Here is a 19,547-nt window from a genome sequence, read left to right on the forward strand (position 1 = left end):
CTTTCCCCATCCTCAGCCCTTTATGAAAGTATTCTTTCCAACCACCCACTGAGACTTTTTCTAAGAGGAATTCTGGTGACTCTAGTTTTTCCATCTCCTTACCTTTCGGTAATGTCTTGGCCCCTCCTATGAACTGGAGTCCTGAAAACTGCCCACCTGGCCTATCTCTTAACCTGTGTTTTTGTGACAAAGGCAAATAAATTCCCAACTGATTTTTTATTTCATTCCCTTCTCTCAAGAAAAGTGATTGCCAGCTTCAGGGATAGAATATAACCATAGTTAAGAAAAAATAAAAATCCAAAAGCTACAAAAATATCATGTGTTTTGAAAAAATTTACTCAAGGAATAATTGTGGAAATACGTATAGATTTGTTTACAAGGACATTCATAGCAAAGTTATGATATGAAAAATTAGGGAAAAAAATCAAAATTTCCCCCAAACAGGTGATTAATATTATTACACATAATGTCATAAAACTGTTAAAGTATTTTATAATAGCAGAGGTTTATCGCCTTAGACTTTAACAGAGAGCCAGAGGGGTAGCTGGCAAAAGCAAGCAGAATTTCACTCTTTTCTTTCCAACACACACACACACACATATATATAATGTATATATATAATTTTCATATAGATATGTGTGTGTGTAGTATGTGTGTGTGTGTATATATATATTCCATATCTTTATTCTATGAAACAATACATTGGGGGAAAAAAAGTTCCACTTCATAAAAAAAAGCTTGAAGAATGTTGAAGAATATTGACATAAAGACCCAGAAAGAGGTCCATAGAGCTTAAGTGGAAAAGGTGTGTTGTGAAGCAGTGGTCAGTATGAATTTCATTTTTTAAGTTACTGTTGAATACTGGGTGTGGTGGCTCACACCTGTAATCCCAACACATTGGGAGGCTGAGGCGGGCAGATTACTTGAGGTTAGGAGTTTGAGACCATCCTGGCCAACATGGTGAAACCCTGTCTCTACTAAAAATACAAAAATTAGCCAGGTGTGGTGGCACATGCCTGTAATCCCAGCTACTCAGGAGGCGGAGGCAGGAGAATTGCTTGAATCTGGAAGGCGGAGGTTACAGCGAGCTGAGATCATGCCACTGCACTCCAGCTTGGGCAAGAGAGTGAGACTCCATTTCAAAAAATAAAATAAATAAATAAATAAATTACTGTTGAATAAATGGGCTCAAGTTGGCCTCTGTGTATTGACCGCCATGCTGTTTACTTCTGTACCACAGCCCAGGACCATTAACTCAAGCCTACCAGCACCAAACTCAAATTCTTGCACATCCAATTGCTGTAAATATAGCTCAATTTTTTTTCACCCTTTTAGAGCCCATCTGCTTTGCATAACCTGTGAAACTGCACCCAACACCCTCTCGCCATATATAGGACAAACTGTGGGGCTATGAAAGACCCCAGATGGCTGCTGTTCCTTAAGGATCTATGACCAAGAGACTCCTCACTATGCTGCTAAGTGACATCCCCAAACCTGCAAACCCCTCTCTGATCCTCCTCTCCCCAGGGAGGTTGCTTGTCCTTTTTCCCTGATGGTGGTGGCCCTGCTGCTGTATCTGGAAGGTCTTCTGATGTGAGGACTTTCCCCTTCCACGCAATCTGTCCAAACCTCACCCAAATAAAGCTCTTGTGTGCTACTGCCATCTCGTGGTCTGGTCTTTTCCTTGATCAACCCCCAACATTCAAACTCATTACAACCATATGCAGATTTTGCCACTGAAATACACTGGAGGACATACAGCAAAATATTCACAGTGGTTTCTGGATAGTGAGGTGTTTCAGGTTTCTTTTTTTTTCCTCTTTTGGCTTACCTATATTTTCTATTTTTTTTTTTTTTTTTTGAGACGGAGTCTCGCTCTGTCGCCCAGGCTGGAGTGCAGTGGCCAGATCTCTGCTCACTGCAAGCTCCGCCTCCCGGGTTCACGCCATTCTCCTGCCTCAGCCTCCCGAGTAGCTGGGACTACAGGCGCCCGCCACCTCGCCCGGCTAGTTTTTTGTATTTTTTAGTAGAGACGGGGTTTCACCGTGTTAGCCAGGATGGTCTCGATCTCCTGACCTCGTGATCCGCCCGTCTCGGCCTCCCAAAGTGCTGGGATTACAGGCTTGAGCCACCGCGCCCGGCCCTTCCTATATTTTCTAAATTTTCATAAAACATCTGTCATTTTTTAAAGAAAATGAATAAATGATTTTATTTTTAAAAACAGAGTAGCATATAAAGTTATTTTTATTGCCATTCTGAGTTATTTTATGACTCCTAGCTGCAAAAGCAACATTCAAAGGCACTAGAACAGCTCAGAGTATGAAATTTCTGAAGTTTTTAAATTGTGGAAACCAAGAGACTTCCTTCACCTCACTTTTCTAATATATTACTTTTCTTCCCCCAGTAGTCTATATTTGTTAGGTACTCAGAAAGGCCTTTTAGATGGAGTGGAATGATCTGGAACTATATGGCAGTTATGGCTTAGCGTAGTACAGCATATCATAGATGAAACTTTGGATACATAGGCGAATGGCAATATTATCTTGAGAAAAGTGTATACGTTTACATAACTTCAAATGTCCTTGAAGTGAGAGAACCTCAATCTCTGACACCAGCTTGTCAATGTCAACCTCTTGAAATGCTCTTAAAAAGAGGATCTGCTACATCAACCTGGCCCACCCCAAGTAGCATTTTAAGTGGCTGCGATGAGCCAGGCTGTGTACTAGGAGCTGTCGTGCCATGTGTTATTGCTCTGGTTTGCTTAGTGCCAATTATTGTGTATTTGTTTCAGAATTCTCCTGGCTCACCAGATGTTACAGGAGGTCCTGTGTTGATTTTGTGGCTTTCTTCTTTAGGAGTCTCAAGTCCCACTAATGTGTTTGTAAAATAAATACTTCTGGCAAACTTCAGGAAAAAAAAGTGTGAAATTTCTGAATTGCTAGAAGTGTGCTTTGAGGAACCTGAGCAAAACAGAAGAGGCACCAGACACTACCAAAACAGGTCAACATCAAAGATCTAGAAAGACCTTTGAGTGGCTTAGGAACTAAGCACCAAGGAAGGAAAATGAAAGGTAATTATTAGAAATTGGCATGGATTCATTAAGAACTGCATTACACCATATAACCTTTCCCCTCCTCCTTCTCCTCTTTCCTCTTGTTGTTATTATTATTAAATGTAATGGAAAGTATGCCTAGATTTCAGCTATATATCTGGAAAAATCAATATGGGGAAGAGCAAGTTGAATGATCACAGATTTAGTGAGACTCGTAACTGGCTGAGTGAAATAAATGTGGATCAGGAAATTATCCACATGCTTGTGCTTCAGGCCCCTCCCAATGGAGGATGGAGCTGGAGCGATGGGAGTGGGGAAGAGGGGTTTCCTTTGGGACTTATTTGGTTTTCTTTGTTGCTCTTGTGCCTGCCCTGGCAATATTTAGGGCAGGTTGGCTTTGTCTTCGTTACTACTGAAGCAGCAGTAGCATGACCCATTTTGGGAGGCAGCTTAATTTACAGCCAGCATCATAAGAGCTCTTTCAATCTATATTTTGATTCTTGGACATTTATTATCAGTTAATCTAGACATAAAGAATAATAATCTATGTAAATTACTGTTGGGGTTGAAAAACTTGTCCACTGTGGGTACAGGGATATCAAACCTCAGAATGCCTCATGTTGAATAATTTAATTAATGATGGCATAAAGAAATAATATTAACTCAATATAACTCAGATTCTACTTTAATACAATTTGCATTTTAGGAATGTATAAAGAATTCCAGTTAGATTTGTTTATATGTAAAAAGGTATGAGTTAGATATTATAAACAGGTAAGAAAGTTTGATTTCTCATAAACATTAAGGAGGAGGGTTTTCTTTTTTTTTTTCTTTCTTTTTTTTTTTTTTTGAGACGGAGTCTCGCTCTGTCGCCCAGGCTGGAGTGCGGTGGCGCGATCTCGGCTCACTGCAAGCTCCACCTCCCGGGTTCACGCCATTCTCCCGCCTCAGCCTCCGAGTAGCTGGGACTACAGGCGCCCGCCACCACGCCCGGCTAGTTTTTTGTATTTTTAGTAGAGACGGGGTTTCACCATGTTAGCCAGGATGGTCTCGATCTCCTGACCTCGTGATCCACCCGCCTCGGCCTCCCAAAGTGCTGGGATTACAGGCTTGAGCCACCGCGCCCGGCATTGATACATCTTTTGAAATGTCTCTCTCCTTTTACCTTTTTCCACCCTGTGTTAACCATCCCACATCTATGCTATTTCATTCATGCTTTATTGTTTTAACCTCTGAAAAGATCTTCCTGCCTCTAATCTTTAATCCAGTTCATACATTTCTATGATACATTTTTTTTTTTACTGCCATTTCCTAGAACCTAGACACTAATGTACACTGGCACTCAACAAACTTGCTGAATTAATGAGCCATTCTTTAACAACCAATTTATTAGGTACTTCCTTGGCGTAAAAAAACCTCCTAATTTCTCCCCTCTATCCATAGATCAAGTCCAAGCTGAGGCTGCCAATTGATGCTTTACGTAATCAGCTATTAATCAAGCTATGTGAACCCTGCCACTTCCTAGAATATGTGGTTTATTTTTAACATGTCTTAGCGCTATTACTAACTTGAAGCCTTTTTTCCATCTGTAGGATCTTTTCTATTGTCTCTTAAATTTTACCCACTCTTTAAATCCCTTAAAAGACCTGTCTTTCCAATGTCCATACAGAATTCACTCTTCTCTGAATTTCTAGAGCATCTATTATCTGCGCTTGTTTGAGCGCTTTCCGTTTCCTCTGTGTGTCTGTGTGTGTGTATGTTTTAGTTGTGCATATATTTACATTTATCTTTTCGAATGGAACAAAATTTCAGAGAGTTGGAACTATCTTTTATAATTTTTTTATGTATCTTAAGACAAAGTAGGTATTTCAATAGATATTTTGAAAATGAAGGCAGAGGTCATCTTGATTAATTTGCACAGGCTAATGGAATCACTAGTTTACAGTAAATTGGCCCTGCTCCTCACTGTATGCTTCCCTGCCCCCCGGCCCCATGGTGTGAAATGACACTGTTGGTGAAAATCACCTCAAAATAAGGTCTTTTAGGTTTTAAATCAAATTCTATCTTAGAGAATATATTGAATCAAGGTTCTGGAGTATATTTAATCTTATTCTTTTCATTTAACAAATAAAATGCTGTGCCCCAGTTTCCACAAAATAATTAATTTAATATAAGGGATGTCATATCAAATAATATTTCAACAGAAGCCAAGGAAATCCTGGTATCACATAGCCAGTGAACATAAACTAGTATTTATTTATGCAAACATATTGCAAAATTCCTCTAAACTTTTTGAAAAATATTTGTTGTCATGAACACATAAAACGAAAAATCTAAAGTGAGTATCAAGATTTCATTTTTAGTTCATAAAAGATATTGAAGTCAAATTCCTTTCTACAAACACAGAAGAGTTGGCCACAGTGAGACAATGTAAAAAAACATCAGTTTCTACCGTGGAAAACACAGCAGGAGGTCTATTTTTTAAAAAAAGTATTTCAGTGACAGGAATTCCTATAAAAAGATTAAATATTCTTGTCATAATGACAAGAAACCTTCATAGCTTCAATAATCTTGAAAACCTTCACAGCTTCACCTTTTGCCAACTAAATTTAGAACACATACAATAAACTCCTCATACAGAATACTTTTGTACTAGAAAACAGGTAATTCACATTCTGATAAAGAGCAAAAGACAAGTGCTTTATTATGAGAACTGTTCAAGTAAAATTTCAGTGTGCACCAGTGAAAGTGAATAAAGATTTGCATCAATTTTTTTTGAATGAACACTAGGTTAAAAAGGGGCTACACATTTTTTTTTTTCAAACACCACCCTTTGCTAAGGCAAAAAAAAAAAAAAAAACTCACTTAATTTTAGAACATAACTGTTACAGAAGAAAGCTACATCACAGTACAGTACAGAATGTAAAATTCACCCTAGTCTGGAAGCCATTATGGAATGGCACATCACCTACACTTAGACCTTCTAATGTAGGTTGGAATTACAGTATTTATCACAGCTTTATTTTCTTTAAACTGATAAAATTTGAATACACTTTCTATTTTTCAGGAGTGTGCAGATGGGGCCCATATGTTGATATTACAGTAATTACAACAGTAAATAACATTGCACAGTCAACCTCCAAGGCTAATTCAGTATAAAATAACAAGTATTAAAATGTACCTTTACTAGTGGTTTTACATCGCATATATCACTAATTATGAAAGAAAAGTAGGCAAATGCCCAATCACAAAGCGGCACATTATAGGCATAATGATGTGGAATAAATACAAGAAATCTGGCAAAATATTTAAAACAAACGAGTTACATGGGAACAAACTCAACAACCACATAAGCATAAATCAATAATATACTGTTATAAATAGTATGTTTTGCTCACAAGTCTCTTAAGTACTTATAGATATTACAGTGGCAGGGGTGAATGAAGAGGATAGGAGGAGAATGAGGCAAATGTTTCCAATGCCAGTTAATTCCTGAGGTGGCATTATTTCTTAACTGATGCATTGATCAACACTGTAAAGATGAGTTTGTGCTATGAAACAGTCCCAATATTATTATATTCCCGCAATTATATTGCGGTATGCTGAAGGCAGCAAACCTACGTGACAATTTATGTTATAATAGCCAGATAAAGTATGTTTTTTTTCTTTTAAATTTTGTTGCTACAATTAGCAGTGGGTCAGAAAACACTTCAAAGTTCAAAAGAAACTTGATGTAGATTTAACTTTTTCCCCAGTACTTCTTTTTTCGTATTTTTTTTTTTTTTTTGAGACGGAGTCTTGCTCTGCCGCCCAGGCTGGAGTACAGTGGCCGGATCTCAGCTCACTGCAAGCTCCGCCTCCCGGGTTCACGCCATTCTCCTGCCTCAGCCTCCCGAGTAGCTGGGACTACAGGCGCCTGCCACCTCGCCCGGCTAGTTTTTTGTATTTTTAGTAGAGACGGGGTTTCACCGTGTTAGCCAGGATGGTCTCGATCTCCTGACCTCGTGATCCGCCCATCTCGGCCTCCCAAAGTGCTGGGATTACAGGCTTGAGCCACCGCGCCCGGCCCCAGTACTTCTTAGTTAGCTCAAGGCAATGCTATTATTGAATTTCATGTACTTGAATTTAAAAACTCTTAAGTGCCAACACTGTAAACATTTTGTATCTTCTCAACTAAACCTTGTGGGATAACAAGGAAAAGAGCAAAGATAAGCAGTAATAATTTTGTGTATAATAAAGCTAATCTATTTTTCAGCTTCTGGTTTAAATTTAAATATGATTTTAAAACAATTTTTAAAGGTTCATGCTACAACTTTGTAAAGACTATTTCTATGCACTTTTAATTCTGGACACAATTTTCAAAATTGCATGATGGAGGTAAGAATTTAAAAAACCCACCAGAATGTAAGTAACAGGGAAGAACATTTTCAAATCAAAGCATCAAACGTACATTCATGTGCAGAAATCTAGACAACTATACAAGGTTTTAAGCAATCGTGTTTTATTATACAACTCTATGAACAGAAAATGAACAGAAATACACAATATACTTACCTGTACATGTGAACCTACTTTTTAAGCTACAGATATTTATTATAGTTCATACTGACTTTAATTTTACAGTTCATAACTATGTATAACCTTATTGCATTAAGGGCAAATTCTACATGGGGAGATTCACAGGCAGACCACATTAGGCATTACCAGTACATTCAAAAACTGTACCTCATATATGTATGTATCTTCCCTGAACCTGTAAATTTGGACTTCTTTACAGCTTAAGCTCATTTGCTATTTTTGATGCAATGTTCTTAAAGGCAATAGATGTCCCGGATATTCGCTTGAAGCGGACCCCATTAAGTGACAGTCGTGGCAACTTGCAGACTTCCATCTCCCACTGCACGAGGCTATCCTGTCTAGCATCTCCATGGACACAGAAAAGCAAAAATCTCTCTTTTTGCTCATAATCACAGTTATTCGCATCTAACACTTTTCGGATTTCTCTCATCATGTCATTAGGGTCCATTGAACTAGTGGTCTTCATACTCCATGTGAACCGCAAAGAACGCGGCTTAGAATCTTTACCCTCTTCCTTGTCTCTTTCTTTTGGTTCCCCTGATGTACTTCTGGAAGAAGAGGGCAATGGGAAAGAATGAAAACAAATATTTCACTCAGCAAAGAGATCAAAACGCACATAAAATCTAAGTGGTCATAATTCAGTGCCTAATAAAACTACCTAATTTGCAGACTACCCTCAGATGGACGCCAAGATTTACGTTATCTTGCTGTTACAGAAACACACCCCAAGATGCCATCTGTTTTGACTTTTAATATTGTCAATCTAAAATAGCATTTTTCTTAAATATAAGTGGCTTGAGGGAAACACGTCTGCAACTGAAAGTGAAGAACTTAATACCTTCTTCAGTTCCATATTTCTCTGTTCAAGCACACACAAAATAGGGACCACTAATATTCTATTTGGAAATACACATTTTTGAAATATAAAAAAATATTTCTGCCTTTTTGGATAGGAGGAATATAATAACTTCAGAGGGAAAGATAATTCGTTTACCTGATAAGGTTGAGAAAGAATGTTGTACTGCAATTATGTAAAGACGTTAGATTATACCACGTCTCAGTGTCCTCCAGTGATTTCTCATTTCACTAAAGACATCCTTAAAACAGTCTACAACATTCCCCATGACTTGCACTCCAACTTCTACTCTCCCCACCCCATTTCCTAGAATTTTTCTCCTTCCTCACTCCTATCAGAACAATGGCCTCCATGCTATTCCTGGAACACACGGGTTATGTTCTTGCTATAAGGCTGTTGCACAGACTGTTCCCTCTGTCATGAATGCTTCTCCCCAGATGGCTGTGATGCTAACTCCTTTACTTTTTTCAAATCTCTGCTCACTTTCTTCATGAGGCTTCCCCTTACCGCCCTACTGTACCCTAACTCCTATCCTAGCATGGCCAACCCCCCTTAGCCTGCTTTAATTTTTCTCTATAGCACTTACACATTCTAACATATTATTTAATCCATTTGTTAGGGTGTTTACTGCCTGAGTCTATCATTAGATTGTAAACTCCAGGAGGGCAAGGAATTTTGTCTATTTCATTCACTGATCTATCTCAGGCATCTAGAACTGTGCTGGGTAAATAGTAATCATTAACATATTTGTTAAATGACTAAATCTCACTGAATTTTACTTATTGCAGGCATCCCACAAGTAATATGGAAACAAAAAACCTATTTCAAATAGTCATAGGAAGAAACCTGCATAGCTTCATCAAAGTTAATAGATCATTCGTGATACAGAAAATCCTGTAATTAAATTTCTTGAACAATTATCCAAATAGAGATGTTACACTGCAACTTGTTAACCTATCTCACTTCTGTGATTTAAGAAAAAAAAAAGTACCTTGAAAGGAGTTTATAATCTACTGCATAAATATTTTAAATTAATATATATACATTTTATATCAACAGTATAATATATATTCATGTATAATTATATATATATTATTTATTTCATTTCTAGGTAAATGAGCCTAGGTATCTGAGTCCCCAAAGCTCTGCAAACTATGCAGTCTTGAGAAAATAAGGAAAGGAATAGGTAGAGAAAATAAATTTCCAAAGACTATTAGTAAGTATGGGAAGTATGTACTTCATGTTCTCTATTTTTCTCTTTTTGCCCACTGAATCTAAGCCATTACATCACAGGCCTCTTAGGGCTTGCAAGCCAACCAGAGTCATTTACCAAGGTCACATGTATAATTCTGGTGGATTTGGCATGCTGGAAGGGACTTGAGAGATCAGTTGACTGAGCACTCATTTTAAAGACGGAACTGATGGCTGGAAAACTTAGAATTACTTTTCTGTGGTTCACACCTGTAATCCCAGCACTTTGGGAGGCCAAGGTGGGAGGACCATGAGGTCAGGAGTCTGAGACCAGCCTGGCCAACATGGTGAAACCTTGTCTCTACTAAAAATATAAAAATTAGCCAGGTGTGATGGCACGCGCCTGTAATCCCAGCTACTCGGGAGGCTGAGGCAGGAGAATTGCTTGAACCCGGGAGGCAGAGGTTGCAGTGAGCTGAGATCGTGTGACTGCACTCCAGCCTAGGCAACAGAGCAAAACTTTGTCTCAGAAAAAAAAAAAAAAAAAAAAAAAAATTAGTTTTCTGAACTTATAGAGCTAATGAGTTGAAAAGTAAAGACTAGAATTCAGGGGTATTATTCTAAGTCTAGTTTCCTTCTATTCCACCTTAAGATGACTTTAAGACAATAAAATTTTTTTTTGCACGGTCTCACAGACATTGCCACTGATAATGTCAATCCTAGAAAGCTCCTGGAAATGTGCATATTAATATAATAACAACTAACATTTATTGAGTATTTACTAGGTGCAGGAACTGCCCTAAGTGCCTAAAATGTATTAATTACTCANTGAGTATTTACTAGGTGCAGGAACTGCCCTAAGTGCCTAAAATGTATTAATTACTCATTTATCCCTCAGAACAATCCTAGGTGCAGGAACTGCCCTAAGTGCCTAAAATGTATTAATTACTCATTTACCCCTCAGAACAATCCTAGGAGGCAGGTAGAGTGAGGACATGGAGGCACACAGAGTTGAAGTAACTTCCCCAAAGCCACACAGTAAAGTAAGTGGTAGAACACAGCTGAAACCCATGCACTCTGGCTGAGAACCTGTACTTCTAACCACAGTATCACCCCATCTTCCTGAAATGACAGAACCTCACTATAACTGGCTTGATCCCACCTATGTTCCTTGCTGTTTTTTTTCCATCTGTAAAATAGGCATTTTCACCTAGTTGTGAAAATTAAATGACCAGAAAGTACTTTATAGTTAGTATTCAATAAGTTAGTTCAAAAGCAAAAATAGAACCAAACCCAACAACAACCAAACAAAACGGAATGTGAAAAGTATTGTGTAAACATTTATAAAAGATCAGTTACTAATTCTTATCATGCAATAAAATTATGTAGTTGTATAAAAGGATAAAAATGTAACTATTAATGGCCACTTGCAACGCACACACTACTAAATGTCTCAGAGGGAAATTTAGTGGAAATATAGGATGAAATGCAAGGAGGGGCTCAAAAGTGAAGACTAAGTGAGGGAGAGGCTAAGAACAAGTCCTCCATGTTTATGCAAAAGGCAGAAGAAAGTGAAGAATATTCGTCTTGCTCCCCTGTGGCTCCGTACCATGGTGACTCAGGTACCTAACTCTACAAAGAAACATTTCAACTATTATTACTAAATATAAATATAGCACAGTTTGTTAAAAAGACTACATGGGAATGCTATAGTTTTCCCAAAGTTAATTATGTTTTATATTTTAAGTAATTTGAAAAGTAGAAATCAAACTGGAGGCTTGTGTTCAGCTGGTCACAATCGTTTCTAAATGAAGCCAGAGTCTTTCGTACTGTGGAATACTTGTTGGTTGTAAAATTTACGTTGCAACCCTTAAGGCTTGTGTACACTCAAAATAAATTAATGCCTTCATTTCTTAAATTTCCCATTTGTAAAATATTAACACAAGTACTAACATGTCCATAATGTGGTCCCTAGAACAGCAGCATAAGCATCTCCTGGGGACTTGTTAGAAACGTAAATGCACAGGCACCTGCCTCAGCCCCTGAATCAGAAACCCTGGGTGTGGGATCCAGTAATCTTTTTATCAAGTCTTCCCTGTAATTCTGATTGTGCTCAGATATGAAACCCATTGCCAGAATGAATATACAACTAGTATTAAATGTCAAAAAAAGAAATCCCCAAAAGTATGGCAGGATAGAATTTTTAAATGTGGTCAAACATTGAATTCTCACCTAAAATATATTACTAACATCAAATCTTCCTTCCCTGTTCTGTGTTATTTGTGCTATTTGACTCACACTAATTTTAGTTACATTACTTTAGTGAGAAAAATATCAGGACATTTAATCTATTAATTCTTCAGCTTGACATACTTTACAGAACAGAAAGCCTATTTTTTTTACCAAGTACACAATTCCAATGCATGTTTGGAAAACAAACTTAAAGTTGACTGACTTGAATGCTAAGTAATGTTATGAAAACCCACCCCAATATAAAAATCTAAAATATGCACGCTATCTAGTTATTAGATCTATTCATGACCATTAAGTGCTCGAAGTATTTCAAAAGTACGTTTTCACACACAGGGACCTAGCAGCGAAGTATTAATAGTGGCTCCTCACCTTGAGGTGTCGGTTCTGCCACTGGCTTCGCCTTCACTTGGATCCCTCAAAACAAAGTGAAGGTTGAGATTTAATGATAAAAGTAAAAAATATATCAAGAAAACCTATATCTAAAATTATTTAAAAATTAGCTTGTTGAGCAAACTTCTACTGTGACAGTTTTCTATCACTAGTCAGTCTGAGACTATTTCTCATGTTTTTCATCATAACCGCATGTAACTTATCATTTATTGAGCGTCTACTCATTTTTGTCAACAGGCAATATAAGGTGAAAGTTTAGAATTTTTTTTCATAATCTTCCAATTCCCAGCCACAATTCATTTGAAGTCATAATTTATCTTTTGGTTTAGTTTAATCTAAAGTTAAAACTACTTAATAATTATCAACAGCAAGATTCAACTCCAAATTTGTGATTATGTATAATTTTAGTAGTCGCTCAATTTAGAAAATATATACATTAACTTTGTAGTTAGCAAATAAATACCAATTTCTAAATAAGCAATTTCTCTTAGAAGTTATGCTAACAATTCATGCACATGATAAAATATTACAGCAAATTAACAGCCTATCCATGTAGGCAAGTCTAAAAACATGGATTCAATCTTAAATAAAAACACTAACCTTACCTGGATATCCACCTGTGAAATAAAACCAGGAAAACACTACTAATTGTTCTGAGTTGCATGTAATTAATATTTTTGAAGTCTAACAAAATTTTAATGCTTTGCTATTTTTAAAGGTAATTAAATATCTTGTGATAGAGGGTAAAATACTATTAAATAGTGGGAAAAATCACCAACTTGAATCCTTAAGTTAATGTTGTCTTAATGTTTTAGCCATTCCAGAAACATTTCTATTAATTATGTAAAATTAATGCAATAAGAATAAAATCAGTGGTACTCTCCCATCCCCCAAATTAATAAAACATACCCACACACCAAGCTCTAAAATTTTAAATTGTTCTTAAGAATATGAATGCCTCATGCCTCTCAGGGTCTTTAACTAATACATGCCTTTCTTAACAAACATATTATGAAAAAAATTTTTTTCTATCTGAATTTAAAAGAATACTAAAATGTATTCTCACATTCAAATGTAATTTCTTAAATTTCTATTTTTAATAACTGGCATTTTCATTGGGAAGAATAATAAAAATTCAATGCCATCTATACAAATCCATTTTTATTATAGCACATTGAAATAAATAAAACATTTTTGAGCAGGCTCAAAGTGAAATGTACATTTTCAGTTACATGTAGATGAACTGATACACACAGATGGGCAGTGTACCAACTTGGCAAGCAAGACAGTAATGCTGTCGACTCCCACTGCTAAGACAAAATTCCTTTAGGAAGGGACAAAAATCTCACTGGACTTTTCTGTCCTATTTATATTATGCTTTATTATTCACTATTAGCAAACACCTATTCCACAGCTGCTAAACTTAAAGCATTAGGAGTGAAATGTCCCTTAGACCCTATTTCCTCTGCTATAATTGACTGAAATCGCGATTGACCCATATCCTGTTCCTGCCTACCTGGATGGCAGTAGGAACATTGGAAGAATTTCTGCTATTGGCAATTGTTTCAAAGAGCCCAGGAAGTCTGCTTTAAGTAGCCATGGTAGGAGGCAGATGGGGCTACAGAAGGTGCAGCTGGCTCTAACAGCATATGCAGCACAGCATGCTTTCCAACACTTAACACTTAAAAAACAATGACCTACACATATACTCAACTGAACAAATTGGGTTATTCCCTATATAAGAATGAGCTATGGTTAGAAACTCATAAGGTTTGGTGTAGAAGTGAGCCATGCAGGTATTTAGGGCAGAGAATTGCAGGCAGAAGGAATAGCAGGTACACAATGCCAAAACAGTGCTTAATGTACTTGAGGACAGTCTGGTGCCTGAGTGGCTGGTGTGGAAGTGGCAAGAAGAAGAGTGGGAGAAGAAGAGGTCAGAGCAGAAATGGATGGCCAGGTTACACAAAGCCCCACAGGCTATGGCGAGGGCACAGAATTGTATTCTAAGCAAAGCGAAAGCTAATCAGGGGCTTTAAATCTAAGAGTGACATGATCAGATTGACATGACACTGCTGAAACAGAAGAGGAGGACAAGGACAGAAACTAGCAGAACTATGAGGTGGTGAAAGATGAAGAGTGGTTCAGAGTATGAAGGCAGTGGCGGGAGTGATGGAAGCAGCTAAATCCTGGAAATGCCGTGAAGGTAAAGCCCACACAAATTGCCAATGGATCTGATGTGGTATGAGGAAAAGAATTGTCAAGGACAACTCCAAGGCTTATGGTCCGAGCAACTGTAAGGACAAGGCTGCCAATTCCTAAGACAGTGAAGAACGAGGGAAGGATAAGCATGGGAAGAGGAATGAGAGTAGGGTTTTGAACATGTTCTGTTTCAGAGTCTATAATGTATCTAAGTGGAGAGGCTGAGCAGCAGTTGGATGTAAGAGTCTGCAGTTCAGGAGAGAGATGTGGGCTGGAGATACACTGGGGAGTTGTTCACACAGGATGGAATCTAATGTCATAAGCCTGACTGAGATCACCAAGAGTGTAAGGAAAACCAGAGAAAAAAACATGTCCAAAGACTGAGCCCTGGGGCATTCTAATATTTAGAGGTTGGGGGAAAGGCAAGGGAATCTGAAAAAAGCCAGCAAAGAAGTCTGAGAAGCGATAGCTAGCCTGTGAGGTAGGAGAAAACCAGAGCCAAGCAAGGGAAATGCTTTAACTGTGTGGAATGTTTCAAGACAGTTAAGTTGCTCACAGGATGGCAGGAGCCCCATCAGTCTCACTTGCTGCTGTACAATAGCTCCTATGAAAGGCCTTGCATGTAGGTCTCCACATATGTGTTCAATGACTATATGGCAGTCCTTTATCAGAACCTCCCAACAGACCAGCTCTAAGGCACTTTCTTGCTTTGACATTCTATCTCATGACTTCCTTTCCACAGTACTGTTTCCCCTAGAGTCTAAATTTTTGTTGCAGAGTTAAGAGAAATATTTTGCACAATGCTTAATGCACAATTAGTAATCAAGCACTAAACTACAAACCTATTTTTCCTCACTTTAATTCTGGCTTAACCGTGAGAAAGTACTGGCTTTTTGAAATGGCCTTAAATAGACAAATTCCAAAAGCAGAAACTACTGATATTCTGACTAGTACCCTGCAGATGGCCGGCTAACACCGTGATCTACCTTCCATGGTGACTCTGTTGGTGAACTTTTAGTTCTTTCTGTAGCAAGTTGTCATGCTGCATAGTAATTGCCCAAATGGTACAAAGTCACTGACTGATATGGTTAGAAATTTATGTTACATTTGAGGCTTTAAAAGTTTTTAATTCAGCTATGTGATACTGGGCAAACTGATATATGAACCAAGTCTATAAATAGCTCCATGACAAGGCATGTAAGACTGAAGCTGCTTCTTCTCTTTTCCACATCCACTCTTTGAAATCCTAGGAACAGTAATAACATTGGAAACTAAGTATTTAATTAGTATTTCTTAAAGCAAGTATAATTATTTCTTACCCATCATTGAAGGCTCAGCTGAAATGATTATATGATAGGGTGCCTTCACTGTCTCCCTAGATAGAAACAATTCTATCTTCCTCTGGAATCCAGCATGTTGCCCACACTTTTTAGCACATATTCTGCTTTATATCACAGCTAGTTGTTTGTCTGCTTCTTACAAGACTATAAGAATCTGGAGGGCACAGATGCCATCTTACCTATCTTTAGATTCTGTTCTGCACCTAACACAGTGCTTTGCTTGTCGCAGGGCTTAAGTAGGCATTTAGTGGGACACAGGAATAGATCAAATCGACATCAGCCTGCATTGTAGTAGCAACTTGTATCATCAATGTGCACTGTACATGTATGCATAGTAAACACAGTAAGTATGCTTACTTTTTAGAAAGTATAATTGCATTGTTTAAGTAGATTAGACCTTTACTATACATGTATTCATTTTGCGTTTACTATGTTGTGATGATAAGGTTTTATGATATAAAATTACATAAGTGATCTGTGACTCTGGTGTGTAGGCTTTTTATGCAAAGAAGAAAAAAACGTAAATGATATATTATTAGTAAGCAATTTAAAAGTATTGTCAAGATAAATTTGAAGGAAACATGTAAACTCATTTCTTTTCCTCAATCACGGCTTTCAAATATAAAAATCTTTTGTTAAAACACATTTTTGAAGTCAAGTTTTTGTTCTTTCCATTTTATTTTACAGATTTTAAAAATCTCATTTTGTCCATTTTTTTCTTTCTCTCTCTTAAGGAAAAATACTTTATGTTTTCCTAGATTTTTTTCTTCCAACTCTGTAAAAGAGCAGCTCTAATGAAATGTTATGAAACCATTTTAGAAAATTACTATAAATATTAAAAAAAAGTCAAGTTTCCTTCATAATCTCTAGAGGAAACAAAACACGACAGTACATTGGTACTGACCTGCGAACAAATTTGGATGTGATTTTGCTTATTATACCAGTTGACGTTCCCCTTCTGGCATGTGCAAATGCACCCGTTTCATGGGATGGTGAAGCAGGTGGCCCATTGTAAGCAGCGCTGCGTCGCTCCCGGAGCTGTTCACCATGGAAAGTGCTTCGGCTTGAGCTCCCTCGGGGAAAGCGGGTCCGGTCTGGAGTCGCAGTACTAATACTGTGAGCAGATGGGGAAGCAGCAGGCACTCTCTGGGTTGTACTGCTGGGACAAATTAAGATATATCATTTAGAATAATGACAGGAAAACCTTTCACTCATGCTAAAAACTTGAAACAAATAGCTATGGCTACTTCTTTTGGCCCTACTTTATTTGTTCACATTAGAGATGTGAGACATGGGTTAATTTTATTTACTATATCATTGGAGAGGAGTAAAATTTCAGTTTGAAACTAGGTACCTTTTGTTTGGTCACTAAAAATTAAGAAATGACTGAAACAGGGACACAAAGATAAATACTTTTCAGTATCACAAACGCCAAACCAGGGGTACTGCAAATATTTTTTTAATATTCTCCTGAAACCACTTAGCAATCAATGTTGAACACAAATTTTATTGTTTATTAAAAAGGCTTTGAATAAAATAATTTCCTATTTCTAATTTAGGCCTCAGTGATGGTACATCACATGGTACTACCAATATATATGCCCAACAAATCTAACAGAGGGTTAAAATGCTCAGATGTACTGAATTTGAGAAATCTTAAAATAGAAAAATACTAGAAAAACAATTACAAAATTTTATATCTGAATAGGCTCTTTGAGTTCATCAGTTTCATTGACAGGAAAACTGAAGTCCAGTTTCATTAAGAACAAGGAATTCAGCCTGATCATTATCCGTGGGTCTCAACTCCCAGTCTAGTGTTTGTTTGTATGTGTTTAAATCATAACAAAATCCGTTTACCTAAATGACAAATTAAGCAGCAATTCTTAACTTTATGGGGATGGACGTAAAATCAAATCCTTAAAAAAATTCCTCTAGAAAATGATTTAAGTTATATGTAACATTTCCAACAACAGCCAAAGTACATAGAAAGTTTATGTTACAATTCAATTTTTCCCCCATTACAAACACTGAATCTTATTAGAAAGGTCTTAATGTGATGGTGACTATCATGTATTTTCACATGGTGCTATATTTTTAGAAATTCTTAATGAACAAAATGAGATGTAACCAGCACATTACCCAGGCCGGTAAGCTTCAGAGCCGTCTTTAATGGTTGGCAGTGTGACTTTAATAGGATGACCAGAAGTGGACATGGACTTCTGGTGGCGGGGTCGTGCTGAGGGGACAGCAGAGGCCACAGAAGAGCCTGCAGAAGATATGCTACTCACAGACATCTCCATAAGGCTTTCGCCATAAAGCAGTTGAGAAGACCATGGAAATGTAAAAAAGAAGAAAAATTGTGGTTTACTAAAATTTAAGAACTATATTTTTATAGTTTTTTATATTTTAAACTAACACCTTTCATGACTGAAACATTTGAAAGAAACTAGCATAGCGGCATTATTAATGACTAACAAAACAATTAATATTCTTATGAAAAGTATACAGGGTGAATTTATCACTATTATCCATGAAAAAAAAATCTCACACACACTTTATGTATGTAAATGGGAGAAAGTACAAAATTATTTTTGTGGATATACAATAATTTCAGATAAAATTATTATGACTGGAGTCATTTTTTACTTCCCCAAAACCACAGTTTGGTGTGATATGTTGCTGTAGTTCATTGTCCATTATTCATACAATCAGAATTGATAATTATACCAAAAATATTATCTCTGGATTCATCAAAACACTTTTAGATCATATCATGGTCAATAGGTTAACTGTTGCAGATTAAAGGAGCTGCAGCTTAAAATTTAGTATAAGAAAAATCGTAAGTCTGAAATCAATTTCCAATTATCTTATGTACAAAGAAGATACATTTTTCTTTGTATGCCTTACAATAGCACTTACTTTACATTCTTATTAAGTGAGAAGAAACAAATGTAAGAATGGTTTGTACACACTACTGAAATGACTGTAGGTGGTACTAAGAAAATAATTTCATTAGAATAGGCTCCATGTCTTTGTACTATATTGATGAGTAGTCCTTGTAACTCATGATAGAAAGAAGATACATTTTTTAAGTAATACAAATAATATGATTTATTATTATTTGAAATAAAACACTTTAAAAATTATGTGGTTCTGAATGATGAGAAATAAGATGGCCACATTTTTTTCAGAGGGAGGAAAATAAAGCCTTTATTCAGATATGGTAATGACTTGATGGGAGGTGAAAGGGAAGGAGGCAGTAGGTGCACAAAAGAAAAAGATTCAAATTATGAAGATGAAATTAGGATGGTATGATCTGCTTTGTTACAGAAAAATATTTACTATCAGATTTTACTCAGAAATTGGCAGGTAAAAAGATTTATTTCTTGTTTTCTCTAAATGTTTTCCCAACCTTCTATCCTGGTACAGGAGAGATGTCTCAGTAAGAATGGTTGGGTTGCAATCTTACTACTTCATGTAATAACTCCTTTTCTCCTGACCCATTCGGCTGCAGGCATTTCAGCAAGGGCACTAACACAGAACAATAGTAAAGGTATTACTACTTGGCACTGTGGCATTTACCTGCTGTCTTTTCCATTCTGCAATGCTGTGTATCGATCTGTGGTCCTTTCACAGACATATGTATTCCTTCTTGCCATGCTACCTCCAGAATACACATTGTTCTTCA

The 19,547-nt window shown here is 37.0% G+C and overlaps 1 protein-coding gene across 4 annotated transcripts in view; it reads right to left on the minus strand.

Moving 5' to 3' along the window:
* Positions 1-7,531: 7,531 nt before the first annotated feature.
* Positions 7,532-19,547, minus strand: part of MARK1 (microtubule affinity regulating kinase 1) — a 141,788-nt gene continuing 129,772 nt past the window's right edge. The window contains exons 14-18 of one of the 4 annotated variants that reach the window (XM_025387443.1): positions 19,442-19,542; positions 17,999-18,163; positions 16,764-17,015; positions 12,300-12,344; positions 7,532-8,178 (exon numbers count right to left, since the gene is read on the minus strand). In XM_025387443.1, the coding sequence (XP_025243228.1) occupies positions 7,824-8,178; positions 12,300-12,344; positions 16,764-17,015; positions 17,999-18,163; positions 19,442-19,542 (918 nt within the window). In that variant the 3' untranslated portion in view covers positions 7,532-7,823. Of the gene's footprint in view, positions 8,179-12,299; positions 12,345-16,763; positions 17,019-17,998; positions 18,164-19,441; positions 19,543-19,547 lie in introns of all 4 variants that reach the window. The other 3 variants (XM_025387434.1, XM_025387462.1, XM_025387453.1) reach the window with 3 other exon arrangements.

This window comes from Theropithecus gelada, chromosome 1 (assembly GCF_003255815.1).
Source record: "Theropithecus gelada isolate Dixy chromosome 1, Tgel_1.0, whole genome shotgun sequence".
In the NCBI taxonomy this organism is placed as follows: Eukaryota; Metazoa; Chordata; class Mammalia; order Primates; family Cercopithecidae; genus Theropithecus; species Theropithecus gelada.